General features: G+C 40.8%; 1 protein-coding gene across 1 annotated transcript in view; it reads right to left on the minus strand.

Moving 5' to 3' along the window:
• LOC126484071 (WD repeat-containing protein 44) overlaps positions 1-15,121 on the minus strand; it is a 158,882-nt gene that overhangs the window by 108,691 nt on the left and 35,070 nt on the right. Inside the window, exon 3 of the mRNA XM_050107443.1 lies at positions 7,672-7,939. Within this exon, the coding sequence (XP_049963400.1) occupies positions 7,672-7,939 (268 nt within the window). The remainder of the gene's footprint in view (positions 1-7,671; positions 7,940-15,121) is intronic.

Here is a 15,121-nt window from a genome sequence, read left to right on the forward strand (position 1 = left end):
TAACTACTGCAACCTGCATCCTTCTGAATCTGCTTAGTGTATTCATCTCTTGGTCTCCCTCTACGATTTTTACCCTCCACGCTGCCCTCCAATACTAAATTGGTGATCCCTTGATGCCTCAGAACACGTCCTACCAACCGATCCCTTCTTCTAGTCAAGTTGTGCCACAAATTCCTCTTCTCCCCAATCCTATTCAATACCTCCTCATTAGTTATGTGATCTACCCATCTAATCTTCAGCATTCTTCTGTAGCACCACATTTCAAAAGCTTCTATTCTCTTCTTGTCCAAACTATTTATCGTCCATATTTCACTTCCATACATGGCTACACTCCATACAAATACTTTCAGAAACGACTTCCTGACACTTAAATCTATACTCGATGTTAACAAATTTCTCTTCTTCAGAAACGCTTTCCTTGCCATTGTCAGTCTACATTTTATATCCTCTCTACTTCGACCATCATCAGTTATTTTGCTCCCCAAATAGCAAAACTCCTTTACTACTTTAAATGTCTCATTTCCTAATCTAATTCCCTCAGCATCACCCAACTTAATTCGACTACATTCCAGTATCCTCGTTTTGATTTTGTTGATGTTCATCTTATATACTCCTTTCAAGACACTATCCATTCCGTTCAACTGCTCTTCCAAGTCCTTTGCTGTCTCTGACAGAATTACAATGTCATCGGCGAATCTGAAAGTTTTTATTTCTTCTCCATGGACTTCAATACCTACTCCGAATTTTTCTTTTGTTTCCTTTACTGCTTGCTCAATATACAGACTGAATAACATCGGGGACAGGCTACAACCCTGTCTCACTCCCTTCCCAACCACTGCTTCCCTTTCGTGTCCCTCGACTCTTATAACTGCCATGTGGTTTCTGTACAAATTGTAAATCGCCATTCGCTCCCTGTATTTTACCCCTGCCACCTTCAGAATTTGAAAGAGTATTCCAGTCAACATTGTCAAAAGCTTTCTCTAAGTCTACAAATGCTAAAAACGTAGGTTTGCCTTTCCTTAATCTAGCTTCTAAGATAAGTCGTGGGGTCAGTATTGCCTCCCGTGTTCCAATATTTCTACGGAATCCAAACTGATCTTCCCCGAGGTCGGCTTCTACCAGTTTTTCCATTCGTCTGTAAAGAATTCGCATTAGTATTTTGCAGCTGTGACTTACTAAACTGATAGTTCGGTAATTTTCACATCTGTCAGCACCTGCTTTCTTTGGGATTGGAATTATTATATTCTTCTTGAAGTCTGAGGGTATTTCACCTGTCTCATACATCTTGCTCACCAGGTGGTAGAGTTTTGTCAGGACTGGCTCTCCCAAGGCCGTCAGTAGTTCTAATGGAATGTTGTCTACTCCCGGGGCCTTGTTTCGACTTAGGTCTTTCAGTGCTCTGTCAAACTCTTCACACAGTATCATATCTCCCATTTCATCTTCATCTACATCCTCTTCCATTTCCATAATATTGTCCTCAAGTACATCACCCTTGTATAGACCCTCTATATACTACTTCCACCTTTCTGCTTTCCCTTCTTTGCTTAGAACTGGGTTTCCATCTGAGCTCTTGATATTCATGCAAGTGGTTCTCCTTTCTCCAAAGGTCTCTTTAATTTTCCTATACGCAGTATCTATCTTACCCCTGGTGAGACAAGCCTCTACATCCTTACATTTGTCCTCTAGCCATCCCTGCTTAGCCATTTTGCACTTCCTGTCGATCTCATTTTTGAGACGTTTGTATTCCTTTTTGCCTGCTTCATTTACTGCATTTTTATATTTTCTCCTTTCATTAATTAAACTCAATATTTCTTCTGTCACCCAAGGATTTCTACTAGCCCTCGTCTTTTTACCTACTTGATCCTCTGCTGCCTTCACTACTTCATCCCTCAGAGCTACCCATTCTTCTTCTACTGTATTTCTTTCCCCCATTCTTGTCAATCGTTCCCTAATGCTCTCCCTGAAATTCTGTACAATCTCTGGTTTAGTCAGTTTATCCAGGTCCCATCTCCTTAAATTCCCACTTTTTTGCAGTTTCTTCAGTTTTAATCTACAGTTCATAACCAATAGATTGTGGTCAGAGTCCATATCTGCCCCAGGAAATGTCTTACAATTTAAAACCTGGTTCCTAAATCTCTGTCTTACCATTATATAATCTATCCGAAACCTGTCAGTATCTCCAGGCTTCTTCCATGTATACAACCTTCTTTCATGATTCTTGAACCAGGTGTTAGCTATGATTAAGTTGTGCTCTGTGCAAAATTCTACCAGGCGGCTTCCTCTTTCATTTCTTCCCCCCAATCCATATTCACCTACTACGTTTCCTTCTCTCCCTTTTCCTACTACCGAATTCCAGTCACCCATGACCATTACATTTTCATCTCCCTTCACTATCTGAATAATTTCTTTTATTTCATCATACATTTTTTCAATTTCTTCGTCATCTGCAGAGCTAGTTGGCATGTAAACTTGTACTACTGTGGTAGGTGTGGGCTTCGTGTCTATCTTGGCCACAATAATGCGTTCACTATGCTGTTTGTAGTAGCTTACCCGCACTCCTATTTTTGTATTCATTATTAAACCTACTCCTGCATTACCCCTATTTGATTTTGTATTTACAACGCTGTATTCGCCTGACCAAAAGTCTTGTTCCTCCTGCCACCGAACTTCACTAATTCCCACTATATCTAACTTTAACCTATCCATTTCCCTTTTTAAATTTTCTAACCTACCTGCCCGATTAAGGGATCTGACATTCCGCGCTTCGATCCATATAACGCCAGTTTTCTTTCTCCTGATAACGACGTCCTCCTGAGTAGTCCCCACCCGGAGATCCGAATGGGGGACTATTTTACCTCCGGAATATTTTACCCAAGAGGACGCCATCATCATTTAACCATACAGTAAAGCTGCATGCCCTCGGGAAAAATTACGTCCATAAATTCCCCTCGATTTCAGCTGTTCACAGTACCAGCATAGCAAGGCCGTTTTGGTTATGTTACAAGGCCAGATCAGTCAACCATCCAGACTGTTGCCCCTGCAACTACTGAAAAGGCTGCTGCCCCTCTTCAGGAACCACATGTTTGTCAGGCCTCTCAACAGATACCCCTCCATTGTGGTTGCACCTAAAGTATGGATATCTGTATCACGGAGGCACGCAAGCCTCCCCACCAATGGCAAGGTCCATGGTTCATGGGGGGGGGGGGACTCTCAGCATAAATAATCTGCATCGAAGGAAACAGGGAATTGTTTTTACAAAATACTCAATATAGAGAGGCAAGTCACCCCTCTGTTCAGCTTTATAGCATTTTTGGTAGGGCACACACGCAGAAGTATCAAGTCCATGGCCTAGCAATAGGACCGCAGTACTTTGTGAAGAAGCCTCATTTTCGATAATGGTTCAAGCAGTGATGGGAGATGGTGGTGGATCGTTGGAGAGTACCAACTACTTTGGGTGTGCAAAGAACACCAGCCCACTGAGTCACCAAAATGTCATATAAAAGCAGAAATGAAAATCTCATTGCTTGGTGGAGCCTTTGAAGTTGATAAACATTGACTGTTCAGGCAACTCCATTTTGCTTCTAAAAATGTTGCAAAATTAAAGTTATAATGCTAACTATGCGCTTTTTGCTTTTTTAATAATCTGAGAAATTTTATCTTTCTTTCAAGCTCTGTGTCTTGTTTAGTATCTGGTGCAAAAAGACTTCTCCCATGAAAATTTTGGAAATTTAAATCTGCACAAGAAATGCATGACTGCTTTTTGTCATGGAATTCATTGGGGGAAAGTTCTAAAATTCTGACCATTTGTAAGATACCACCCACCACTATCCACCTTTTTAAGCACCTGCTGATTAGACTATTGGTATTCTGTTTCAATTCACAAATGTTAAGTTATATTCATTGGATATAAGCTGCATAGCTTCCACGTCTATTAATACACTGTTTTTAGGTATAGTTGTTATCTTGTAAAATAATATGTGGTGACCTAATAGCTTCAACTAACCCAAAAGGATAAAACATTCGGTCAGTTGCCACTACAATCATGTGCAATAAAACCATCTCTGATTCTGGTGCACGAAGATTTGCAAACTGAACTAGAGGAAAGAGGAACCCTTAGCCTATGCAACAACCCAATCACCTAAAGGAATATACATTTGACTGTGTCTTGAAAATGAAGAGATCTGAAAGGGTTGTAAAATATGAAAGACTTTTCCACAAGAAATTTACATTATTCTGCTGTAAAGTAGCTACACAACAGATTTGTAACAAGCACAGTGACTGAAGTAGAAAGTTATGACAAAAAGTTGCGAAATCAGTCAAGGTGACTCATCCCAGGGAAATTGTAGAATATAATCAATTCATGGGAGTTGTAGGTTGATTCAGTGACAACCTTGTACATAATCGTGTTCAAAAATATTACATACACTCGATCTGATAATAGCGAATGCTTGATGTCTTGACAGAGTAGCAAGTGGAATGCATCAGAAAAGCACATTCACCTTAGCTGAGTTAAAGAAAGCCATATGTAGGGGCTTATTGTTCCACAGAAAAATCAAGCAGCAAAGCAAAGATGATCTAGTAGTAGTTCTATTGAGAGCTCCTTTAATTCAAATAAGAAAAAAAAGGACCAGCTGCTGTAATGGCCAAAAAAGACATGCGACTGGATGGCACAGGACATTTGTCTACTATGGATATGAAAAGATGGTACAAGGTTCTATCATGCTACTCGCTAGTCAGAATGAAGTTTGTAAAAAGCAAAGTGAATTTATGTTTCATTGCAAATAAGAACTGCTCTTGAACCTCATATCATCATTCATGTTGGAATTTCAAAAGTACAACTAAAACATTGTGAAAAACTTTAGATTTAAAAAAATTCCTTACACAAAACTTTTCAGTGGCATATGGGGTCTGCTCAAAAAATTCCAAACTTGTCCACAAAATTTTTCTATGCTTACCTTTTACTTGTTGTGCATGGTCTCCACTGAGATACTCTCCTCAACTTGGTACACTGCTCGCAATGCAGTTTCCACTTCCAGAAGCAGTCTTGGTATACCCCTTACTGGATTGTGTGAAGTGCCATCTGCAAATTTTCTTTTATCTCATCTATCGGTGAAAATCTTTGTCCTTTCAACAGAGTTTTCAACTTTGGAAATAAAATGAAGTCCACAGGAGTCAGGTCTGGAGAGTACGGAGGATGAGCAAGCACAGTGATTTTGTTTTTTGTGGAATAGTCATGGACCAACAGGGATGAATGTGCAGGTGCATTATCATGATGCAAGAGCCATGAATTGTTTCACCACATTTCATTTCAGGTTGTTACCTTCTCACATTTTATTGCAGGTGTCACATGCCCTGATAGTACCATCGATTAACAGTTTGTCCCTGTGGCACAAAGTGATACTTGCAAAGCCAAAGAAAACTATCAAAACTAGACATGATTGTCTTAATGGGATTGCCACAATCGTTCTTTAAATAAAAATATGGCATTTCAGTCTTTGATCGCTATTTTTTATTTTTTGCAACTCTGAGATCGCTCTGAGATTGCCACTAAAGGAAGAAGAGTTGCAGAAAGAACTAGGTATTATTAAGCAAGTAGCAGCAGCTAATGGATACAGGACACATAGACTAAGACATAAACCAGCAACGGAAAAATATATATAACAGTTCTGGAGCATACAAGATCAAATGTGCTCAATGTGACAGTTATTATATAGAACAGACAGGGCAGAATTTTGAAATTCGATACAGGGAACATTGCAGTCATAGCAATCGGACAGCACTTGGAGCTCATGTAAAAGATAGTAAACATGAAGTGAGTAATATAAATGAACAAATGGAGGTGCTACATAAAGCTCCAAAAAGTCTCTATCTTAACATGCTCAAAGAGATTGAAATATATGCTCATCAAAGAAAAAACCCAGACTTACTACTTGATGAGCAAAGTGATTTTATTCACAAGAGTTGTTATGAGATTTTTAAAGACCTGTTTTAGGCTTACTCTTGAATGCAACAGCACGCTCCAGTAAGAACAAGCTGCAGCAGAGCGGCCCCCAACGTACTGGTGGTGAGGTGAATTGGGCGCGGCGGAAGAGGACTTGGCGGGGTGTTATATACATTCCTCTCCACCACCAATCAATACAAAGAAAATGAAACGCACATTTTGGTCCCTGGTCCACTCAAAAAAGATTATTCATATGTTATTACTATAAAAATTGTTTTATTAAAAAGTATTTTCGCCATTAATATGTACGGTGAAAAAATAACATATGCACAACTCTTATAGGTAGATGGCACTTTTTACTGTTACCAATCAGGTTTCTCCAAAACGGCGATATAAAGTTTTAACAGATTAATATTTACTTTAGTTATGGCAGTGAACCGATAGTTCTGTACTGACAAGTTACTCTGTAAATGCAATATATGGTATGTTGGCATTTAATACATTCCAAAATTTCTTTTGTAAACTAAGATATTTCTATCAGTAACTGTATCTCTCTTGTTAATTATATTTTTAACTTTGTCTAACAGATCTGAAGATGGGCAGCTAGCCTGAAACCAGTCATTGAAAGTAAAAAATAGCGATCAAAGACTGAAATGCCGTATTTTTATTTAATGAAAACTATCACCATGGTTTTGACATTGATCTGACCTGACAAGCTTTTTTTGGTCTTGGAGAACCTTTCCTACCCCAATGTGAAGATTGAACCTTGGTCAACATCATAACTGTAGACCCATGTCTCATCACCAGTTGTGATTCTCTTACGGAACATCTCATTCTCATTTGTAAGATCAAGGTTTTTCTGCTCTTTGCTCATGAGCTCTGGGACGAACTTGGTGGCGACATAATGCATTCCAGGATGCTGTGTCAGGATTTCACGACATGATCCAACTGAAATGTTACATTCTTCTGCAATCACTTGGACAGTCAGTCTTCGATTGGTACGCACAATTTCACTGACATTCCTGACATGAGTGTCGTCAGTAGAGATCAAAGGGCGTCCTGAATTAGGGTCATCCTTAACTTCCATCTGGCCATTTTTAAACCATGCGAATCATTTGTAGCACTGAATATGGCTTAAATACTCTTCACCGTAGGCTTCCTGCATCATTTGGTGTGTATCTGTAAAAGTTTTCTCGAGTTTCACACAAAACTTAAATCATAAGCATTGCTTTCTCTAACTCTGCCATCCCTGAATTCGCAAACTATGCGACAACATTCTACTCAATACAGCACTGAACAATAACTAACAGGCATACAACGATGACACTTCCACCAGTTAGACATTAAGCACAGGTGTGTGCAGGGATGCCAACTACATTTCACTTCAACACACCATTGGCGAGAAATAATGAATGTTCCAGAATTTTTTGAACAGACCTTATACTTAGAAGCATATTTATATCTTTCATAAAACTGGTTGCACATAGAAGTAAATAAAAACATCGAGTGTCTTCCAGGAAGTATTACACTGTCCATGTGGTATTGCCACATAGGAACAAAGTTAAATTTTAAATAGAGCAAAATTTGCGTAAGTTTAAAGTGTTACATAGTAATTTACACATCAGAATCTACCCAACTATTTTTTATTGAAACTGGTTTCCTAAACAAAAGGGTTAAAATGCATTAACTTCTATCAATTTTCTACTTCTAGAATGTATGTTAGAACTTACCAGTAGCATCAACAAAGCCAGCCAATATCCGACCAACACGTCCCAGTGAAGTCATGCTTTGTAGGCTCAAAGCATCATGCTCTATAATACGAAAAGGATGAAGAGTTTTGGGGGGAACAGCAAAAACTCCTTCAATTGATGATGTCTGGCTGTCTGGTGGAGAAGTATTGCTCGGCCCAATATCTTCATCTTCAGTTTGCATTCTCTGGCGGAGTTCTCTAAAGCGTTTTCGTCCTTGGTGGCTTTCAAGCACTTTCCTTTCAACATCCTGATAAAATATGCAAATAAAAGGCAATAGTTACTGTACCTAACATTAGAGTCAGTAACAATTACTTCATTATTGATTTTAACCTTGAAATAATACAAAGGAATTCTTACTGGAACTACTCTTAGGTATTAAGTGTCAGGCATTAGCTTCTCAAGTAATATGTACAGAAACTAACATTAAACAATGCATATAGTTAATTAGTCATTAAAGCTTTCTATCTATCAAAAATTTTATATGGTTCCAGAAAAAACACAAACTGACCACAGGACTTTGCCTAGATCAGCTTTCCACCACAGGAACAAAAAAAATCTGACCTGCCATAGCCCAACAAAGTAGCCCGGCAAAGTAGCCCGGCAAAGTAGCCCGACAAAGTAGCTTAACAAAGTAGCTTAACAAAGTAGCTTAACAAAGTAGCTTAACAAAGTAGCTTAACAAAGTAGTTGTTTTCTCAGATACAGTAGTAAGTGGACAATGTTTTAAAATTAACCCTCTTTGTTGATAAATGTGGTTGCCTATTTGCTACCCTACCAGCTGTCCTCTTTCATTTCTGCTACTGGGCACGCATTTCCCCACCAGTGACTCACGCATGGGCACAGGCACGGGGACGGAGGGACGGATAATGATGTTCTCACCAGCTCAGCTCAGTCACTCAGTCAAACTCTCTCTGTGCTGTCAGAGCAGGTCACGTTTAAAATACCAAAAGAAAACTCAAAACTTTAACAAAACTAAGCTTTAAGACAGCAGAAGCTATTGCCCAAGAAGGAAAATTTTGTCTGATGGGGAATTCGTCAAATAATTTTGGGAAATATTTGCATCAGCAGCAGTTCAAGAACAAACATCATCAGTGAAAACTACAAGCTTCTCACATCAAACCACAGCATAATCATTTGACAACATGGTAAATGAAATTGAAATTGCACTCAAAGCACAATTAAAGGACTATGTATTTTAAAGTTCAGCACTTCTTGAAAGTGTTGATGTTTCAGATACAGTCCAGCTGGCAGTCAGTCTTGAATCCTGCTGAAGGAATGATTACCTGTCCACTCACAGAACGAATAGACAAGGCAGATGGCTAGCCTCCATATCGGCCCTCCACCTCAAGTGACTAGAATGCTACACCAAATGCCACTCACCCTGCGGCGAGGGCAGATGCACAACATCAGGTACAATGGAAGGTGCCTCGGCAGCAGAACTCGTGGGTGAAACAAAGGACAACTGAGCTGTTCCATGCATGCAATGCACCAGGTTCTTCACCACTACTACACCCCAAAGCAGCAGCCAGAAGACAGCTGACCATAGCAAAATGCACATTCAGCTGTTCTCGAACTGTAGCCAGCTGCTCTTGCGTCCACACACACATCCCACACATGTTACCAGGGCTAAATGAGAAAGTAAACTATAAGCTCTGACAGAAACCTAGATATGCAACTTGCTATATGAAACTTGCTGCCCTCCTGATTTATCAACAATGCAGACTGATGCATCAATGAGTTGCGTAATTAGCTGTTCATAAGAAATGACGACTGTGCTACAGATTGCCCAACTACATTTTAGTTACAAAAAAATGTGAGATTACAGCTCTTAAATAGAAAAATATGAATGAAAGTATAGAAATATACTACTAATAAAACAGAGAAAAAGGTAAGTACGTATCTTGCCACTCTCCAGCTGTGTACCGAGTGATAGCTAGAGCCTGGCTGACGCTTACTAGGCTGAAATGAAATGTTCCTGGCTCTTCAGAAATTCCCAACTAAGTTTGTAGTAACCATGTCACAAATTCTGATCTTGGTGTAATGTAATCAGCTGTCTACTAATTGTGTGCCCTTCTTTCTCCTCTACAGAACCAATCAAATGTGACACTGTTGTAAGAAGATGTGAATAGCAGCGTACTTTGGAATAGGCATATTATGCTTGCAATGACTTCATTGTCAATGCAGAGAGAGATGACTGGAGTAATGTAAACATGCCTGATGCTACACAACTCCTCCCATTAGTACTGTGGGCATGAAGGTGATATAGTTCTATGTAGTCAACCCTCAACACCCACTCCCATGTACGTAATTTAATGAAGAATTTAGAACCATGACTTCTATGATTAACATATCTTATCTCAAGGATCACATCAGCAACTATTTGGCATGATTAGAATATTATCCAAGATACAAAACTTCCTGTATGTGACCAAAGCTGCATATCAAAACAGAGCTTTAATGCAGATTCTCTGAGTTCAGGAAAACGGAGGAAAAGTACTGACAGACTGAAGCTGTGGACCCTAAGGTGTGCCTGGGTGCTTAGTTGGTGAGAGTACTGCCTGAAAAAGTCAAGGGTCTGGCTTGGAGTTCCAGTGCAACACAACAGTTTTAGTCAGCCTGCTGTAATGTTCCGACAGTGTACACTCTGTTGAAGACAGAAAGATTCATTCTGCGCCGCTCATGAATCCACATTAATGTGATGAAGTCAGCATTTGTGAAAATTTACAATACTTCTAAAGGTATGATGGGGAGAAGAAATCAAAAGAACAAGGTGAAATAGTATATAAAAAAGATGAAGAAAACAGTAGTAAAAATAATGGTTATATTGAATGTGTTCATCCAAAACTCTCACTCATGAGATTGCAGTGTACCAAAACATCCTTGACCCAACACTTAGAAATTGGCCACTGCACTCATGATAATGATTAGCATGACAAAAATGGCACTACGATACTCTCACATCAAAGGCAACCCATGGGCACACACGATGTCTGATGTATCATTCTGCCATCAGAGTTCCCTCAATCATAACCACCTATGATCGTAAGTCATACCTGACGGCTCATCATACCATGACAACAGGAGTACAACTGCTGTCCCTCTCCAAAATATTGGGAGAATATGGCCTCTTCCCAGGTTGTCGTCATGTGGTCATCCAGGTAGTAAAACACAACAGTACACTGCTGAGGATTATGTGACACCATTCATCAGTAGTCCATGATTCCTGGTCACAGTACCATTCTGAATGCAGCCACTGTGTCATGGTTTTAACAGCTGCCTATGCACAGCATGATAATTCCCTAGTCCAGCTGTTGCTAGTCTCCAACAGATGGGATGGAGTGGTGTGATACAGAATGCTGCAGTGAGTCAATTCTTGTTCTCAGATGGTAGGCAGAGATGTGAAAGAATTCCAATGCCCTTAGGGCACAATTACTCGCAAACAAGGGCCCACCAAGTCGAATGGATGCAAGGTGCGATACTGTGGACCTTAACCTACATCATCACATAGATGGTTTCAAAAAAATTGATCCCACCATTGGGGACCTCTTCTTGTGAGAACTTGTTATTCTTGAGACCTTTGATGATATCCTGTGTTTCTTCTCTGGTGGGCGGTTGATAATCAGGGTTCCTGGTGGACTGTTGATGGAAGGTAAGTCTGTCTTTAGATTCCTCTGTGTTGAGGAACTCCTAGAAATAGTCATCAAGTATGTGCAGTCCTTTTGTTCAGTCAGAGCTTCCTATCTGGCCCATGGAGAAGTAGGGCAGGAGAGGTGAACTAGATCTTCTGCTTCTTCAACGTCCTTTGCACAGGTCTCTTGAGCTGTTTCTCTTCTGTCTCTTGCAGCAAGATCCTGAGGTAATTCCTCTTTGCTCTGCAGATGGTGTTGGCTGTAATTTTTCTTTGTACGATGGTTTCATGATTGGATTCATTCTTACACTTGTTCCACATAATGAAACTGTTATGCATTTCTTCTATGGCCTAACTGCACTCTGTAGTCCACCAGAGGTGTCTGCCTTTATTGGCTTAGGCAGGGATAGTTTTTTGGGCAGAATCCAATAAAGCCTTTTGTAGGGAAGACCACCCTTCTTTCTGTGTATTCTATCTTAGAGTACCATGGAAGTCACAAACTTCATCGCACAGTCAAACAGTGTTGACTCTGGGTATCTTACGGCTACCTTGGGGGTTTGGTGTTCTTCTCAAGGGTTGCATGTTAGTCTTGACAAGGGAGAGGTAATGCTCAGAATCTAAGCTTACTCCTCTCAGTTCGATATGAATCTCAAGAGTCAAAGAAACTGAAAGAGGGAGAGGAGAAAATCACAAGATAGAAGGGCAACAAACACTACAATGGACAAAAGCAGAAAACAAAACCACAGAAACGCAAGAAACATGTAGAAGAGATCAAAACAAGAGAGCAGATTTCCATGGCTCGCTGACCATGAGAATAAAAGGGAGAAGTCAGCCACTCTGCAACACATTAAAACCTCCACCCTAAAAGCACTAGGGTGGAGGACACAGAGGGACAAAGGATATGCACTAAAACTTAGATCAAATGATAAAACCCATCCTCACAAATAAAATGTAAATCTAAAGCTGCTGTTGAGGCATTGTTGCCTAACACTAAAGGTAGAGTGCTGGGAAAGTTAAAAGTCTGCTGCAGAGTGGCTAAAAGTGGACAGTCCAGCAAGAGGTGGACGACAGTCATTTGTGAGCCAAAGCGACACCAAGGTGGGTCCTCGCGACGGAGGAGGTAACCATGCATTAGCCATGTACGGCCAATGCGGGGCCAACAGAGGACAACTGATTCCCTGCAAGAGGACTGCATGGAAGATTTCCACATATTCCTAGTCTCCTTAATGTCACACTGTTTGTTGTGCGTACTGTTATGCCATACTGTCTCCCAAAGCTGAAAAACCCTGCAGCATAAGACAGAATGCAGGTCAGTTTCAGAGATGCCCATCTCCAGAAGCAGTTCCCGTGGGGTTTGGCCAGCCTGTCACCAAGTTTGTTGTCTGGGATTCCGACGTGTCCTGGGGTCCACACAAACACCACTGAACGATGGGACCATTCCAGGGCATAGATGGACTCCTGAATGGACACTACGTCCTGAGCAGATGTGCTCAAGAGCACGAGATATGGCCGCCAGCCCTGCAGAGAGAACACTGCAGCCATCTGGCAAGGAGTGCTGTCCAATATGTCCTCCATGCACATATGCAAAGCCTACGTGACAATCAGCCATCGAGCCGGCAGTGTAAACCACTTCATGGCCCACATACAGTGGCGGTCGAAATAATAGAGCCACCTCTATTGACGAGATTAAGAACTAGGATATCTATTAGTTCGCGAAATCGCCACGAGTGCCGTGTTGTCAGTCCCTTGTAGACAACATCAGGGAAGACGTTGCTGCTATCTTTAGTCGTCCGAAAGGAAGCGTTTGAGCTAGACGTGTGAAAAGAGGCATAAAGGTAAGAATCTTATGGGTCAAAATAATAGAGCCGCTTTACACATGTGCCTTTAAATTGATTTTTATGCAGTTGTTTTGTGTGTAAATTGACGTGTGGTTTTGTTTACATTCGTCTAGATGGGCAGAGCAAAGCATACCAGTGAAGATGAGCGTATAGTAATGTTCCGGATGTTCAAAAGTGGGATGTCCATGAATAAAATAGCCAATGTCTTGCACGTTTCGCGAAAACGAGTCCAGAACGCCATGAGACGGTCAAAACAAACAAAGCCGCAGGTGGAGAACAGGGGGCGACCTCGTTTAACTACTCCTCGCGTAGACAGACTCATCACTAGGGAAGTGAAGAAAGACCCATTTTTGTCAACACCACGACTGAAAGCCATTTTGTTTAGCGACGAACATGATGTTCAACCATCAACCTCAACGATTCAAAGACGACTGAGATCTGCAAAATTGAATGGGCGCATTGCAAGAAAGAAGCCACATGTTTCACAAGCTAATGTTCGGAAAAGGTTAGCCTTTGCCCGGAGAAATGAACAAAAACCTAATACTTGGTGGAGGAACATCCTTTGGTCCGATGAATCCAAGTTTAATAGGTTTGCCTCAGACGGAAAAGTCTATGTGCGCCGCCCACCAAACCAGGAATTTAATCCCAAGTACACTTTAAAAACTGTGAAATACGGTGGCGGAAGTGTTATGGTATGGGGATGTTTTTCGTGGTACGGCATTGGTCCAATACACCGTATCAACGGCATAATGAACGCAGAAATGTATAAAGACATCTTGGCAAATGTGATGCTGCCTTATGCTGAAGAGGAAATGCCGCTGAAATGGAAATTTCAGCACGATAACGATCCAAAGCATACTGCAAGGATCATAAGGCAGTTTGTTCAAGAGCACAATATCGAAGTATTAGAGTGGCCACCTCAGTCCCCTGACGCATCACCCATTGAGAACTTATGGGAGATCTTAGACAAGAGAATTGACCGCTCAAAAGCTACATCGTCAGAAAAACTGTGGGAAGAAATCCAGAGAGCCTGGTATGCGATCAGTAGTGATGAATGCAGGCGTTTAGTAGACTCTATGGGTAAGAGGTAAAGGGCAATCCTCAAAAAAAAGGGTTACCCCACGAAGTACTAATGCAGTCCTATGCAAAAAAGACTGTTCCTGTACGTTTCATAAGACTGAGATCAAGTACAATATATTTGTTTCAATTGGCTCTATTTTTTTGACCCTGTGGTCTGGTATTCTTTTGAATATTATCGATTATTACTGATTATTTTGTGTTGTGTTATCGATATAACTGACTATAGTACAATGTGACTCGGTTGTAATGGTTTCCATCATAGTTCAAACATGTCAAGTAATAAATGTGCACTTTATTCCAAACCTTTGCCAGGTGGCTCTATTATTTTGACCGCCACTGTACATGTCGAGAATCGAGAGGAAGTGATAGCAGAGAGCAGCAGGGTTAACAGAGTCTTTAGGGCCATGCGAAAGGTCCAGTAGAATCTGCGGCCTAGGTGTACACCATGGAGGTGCACATGAATGGACCTAGTTTTCTGTATGGTAGTTACTGCATCACTAAGTGGACTATGCCTGTCAGTATGGATAAACTGTTTTGCGTCCACTCGTCCACACTTTAACACTTGATCTGCTGCCCAGGGGAAACCAAGCATTAACAGCTTACTCTTGCCACATGTTCCTGGAGGTACTAACCAGCCTGAAAACATACAACTCCTAACAGCTATAATTATTAGTCTGCAAATGTTGTAAATACTGATGTAATGTTGTTCAGTACACTGTCCTCAGTCACCAATAAAGTATCTGCATTTATACCCATTATACCCCGTGTACACACACACACACACACACACACACTCCAGGAAATAACAAGTTGGCGTTATAGATATTTTACGACCAGGAATATAAGAAGAGGTTTCAATACAAGGGAATCAGAGCTCATAGAG

This window comes from Schistocerca serialis, chromosome 1 (genome assembly GCF_023864345.2).
Source record: "Schistocerca serialis cubense isolate TAMUIC-IGC-003099 chromosome 1, iqSchSeri2.2, whole genome shotgun sequence".
Taxonomy (NCBI): domain Eukaryota; kingdom Metazoa; phylum Arthropoda; class Insecta; order Orthoptera; family Acrididae; genus Schistocerca; species Schistocerca serialis.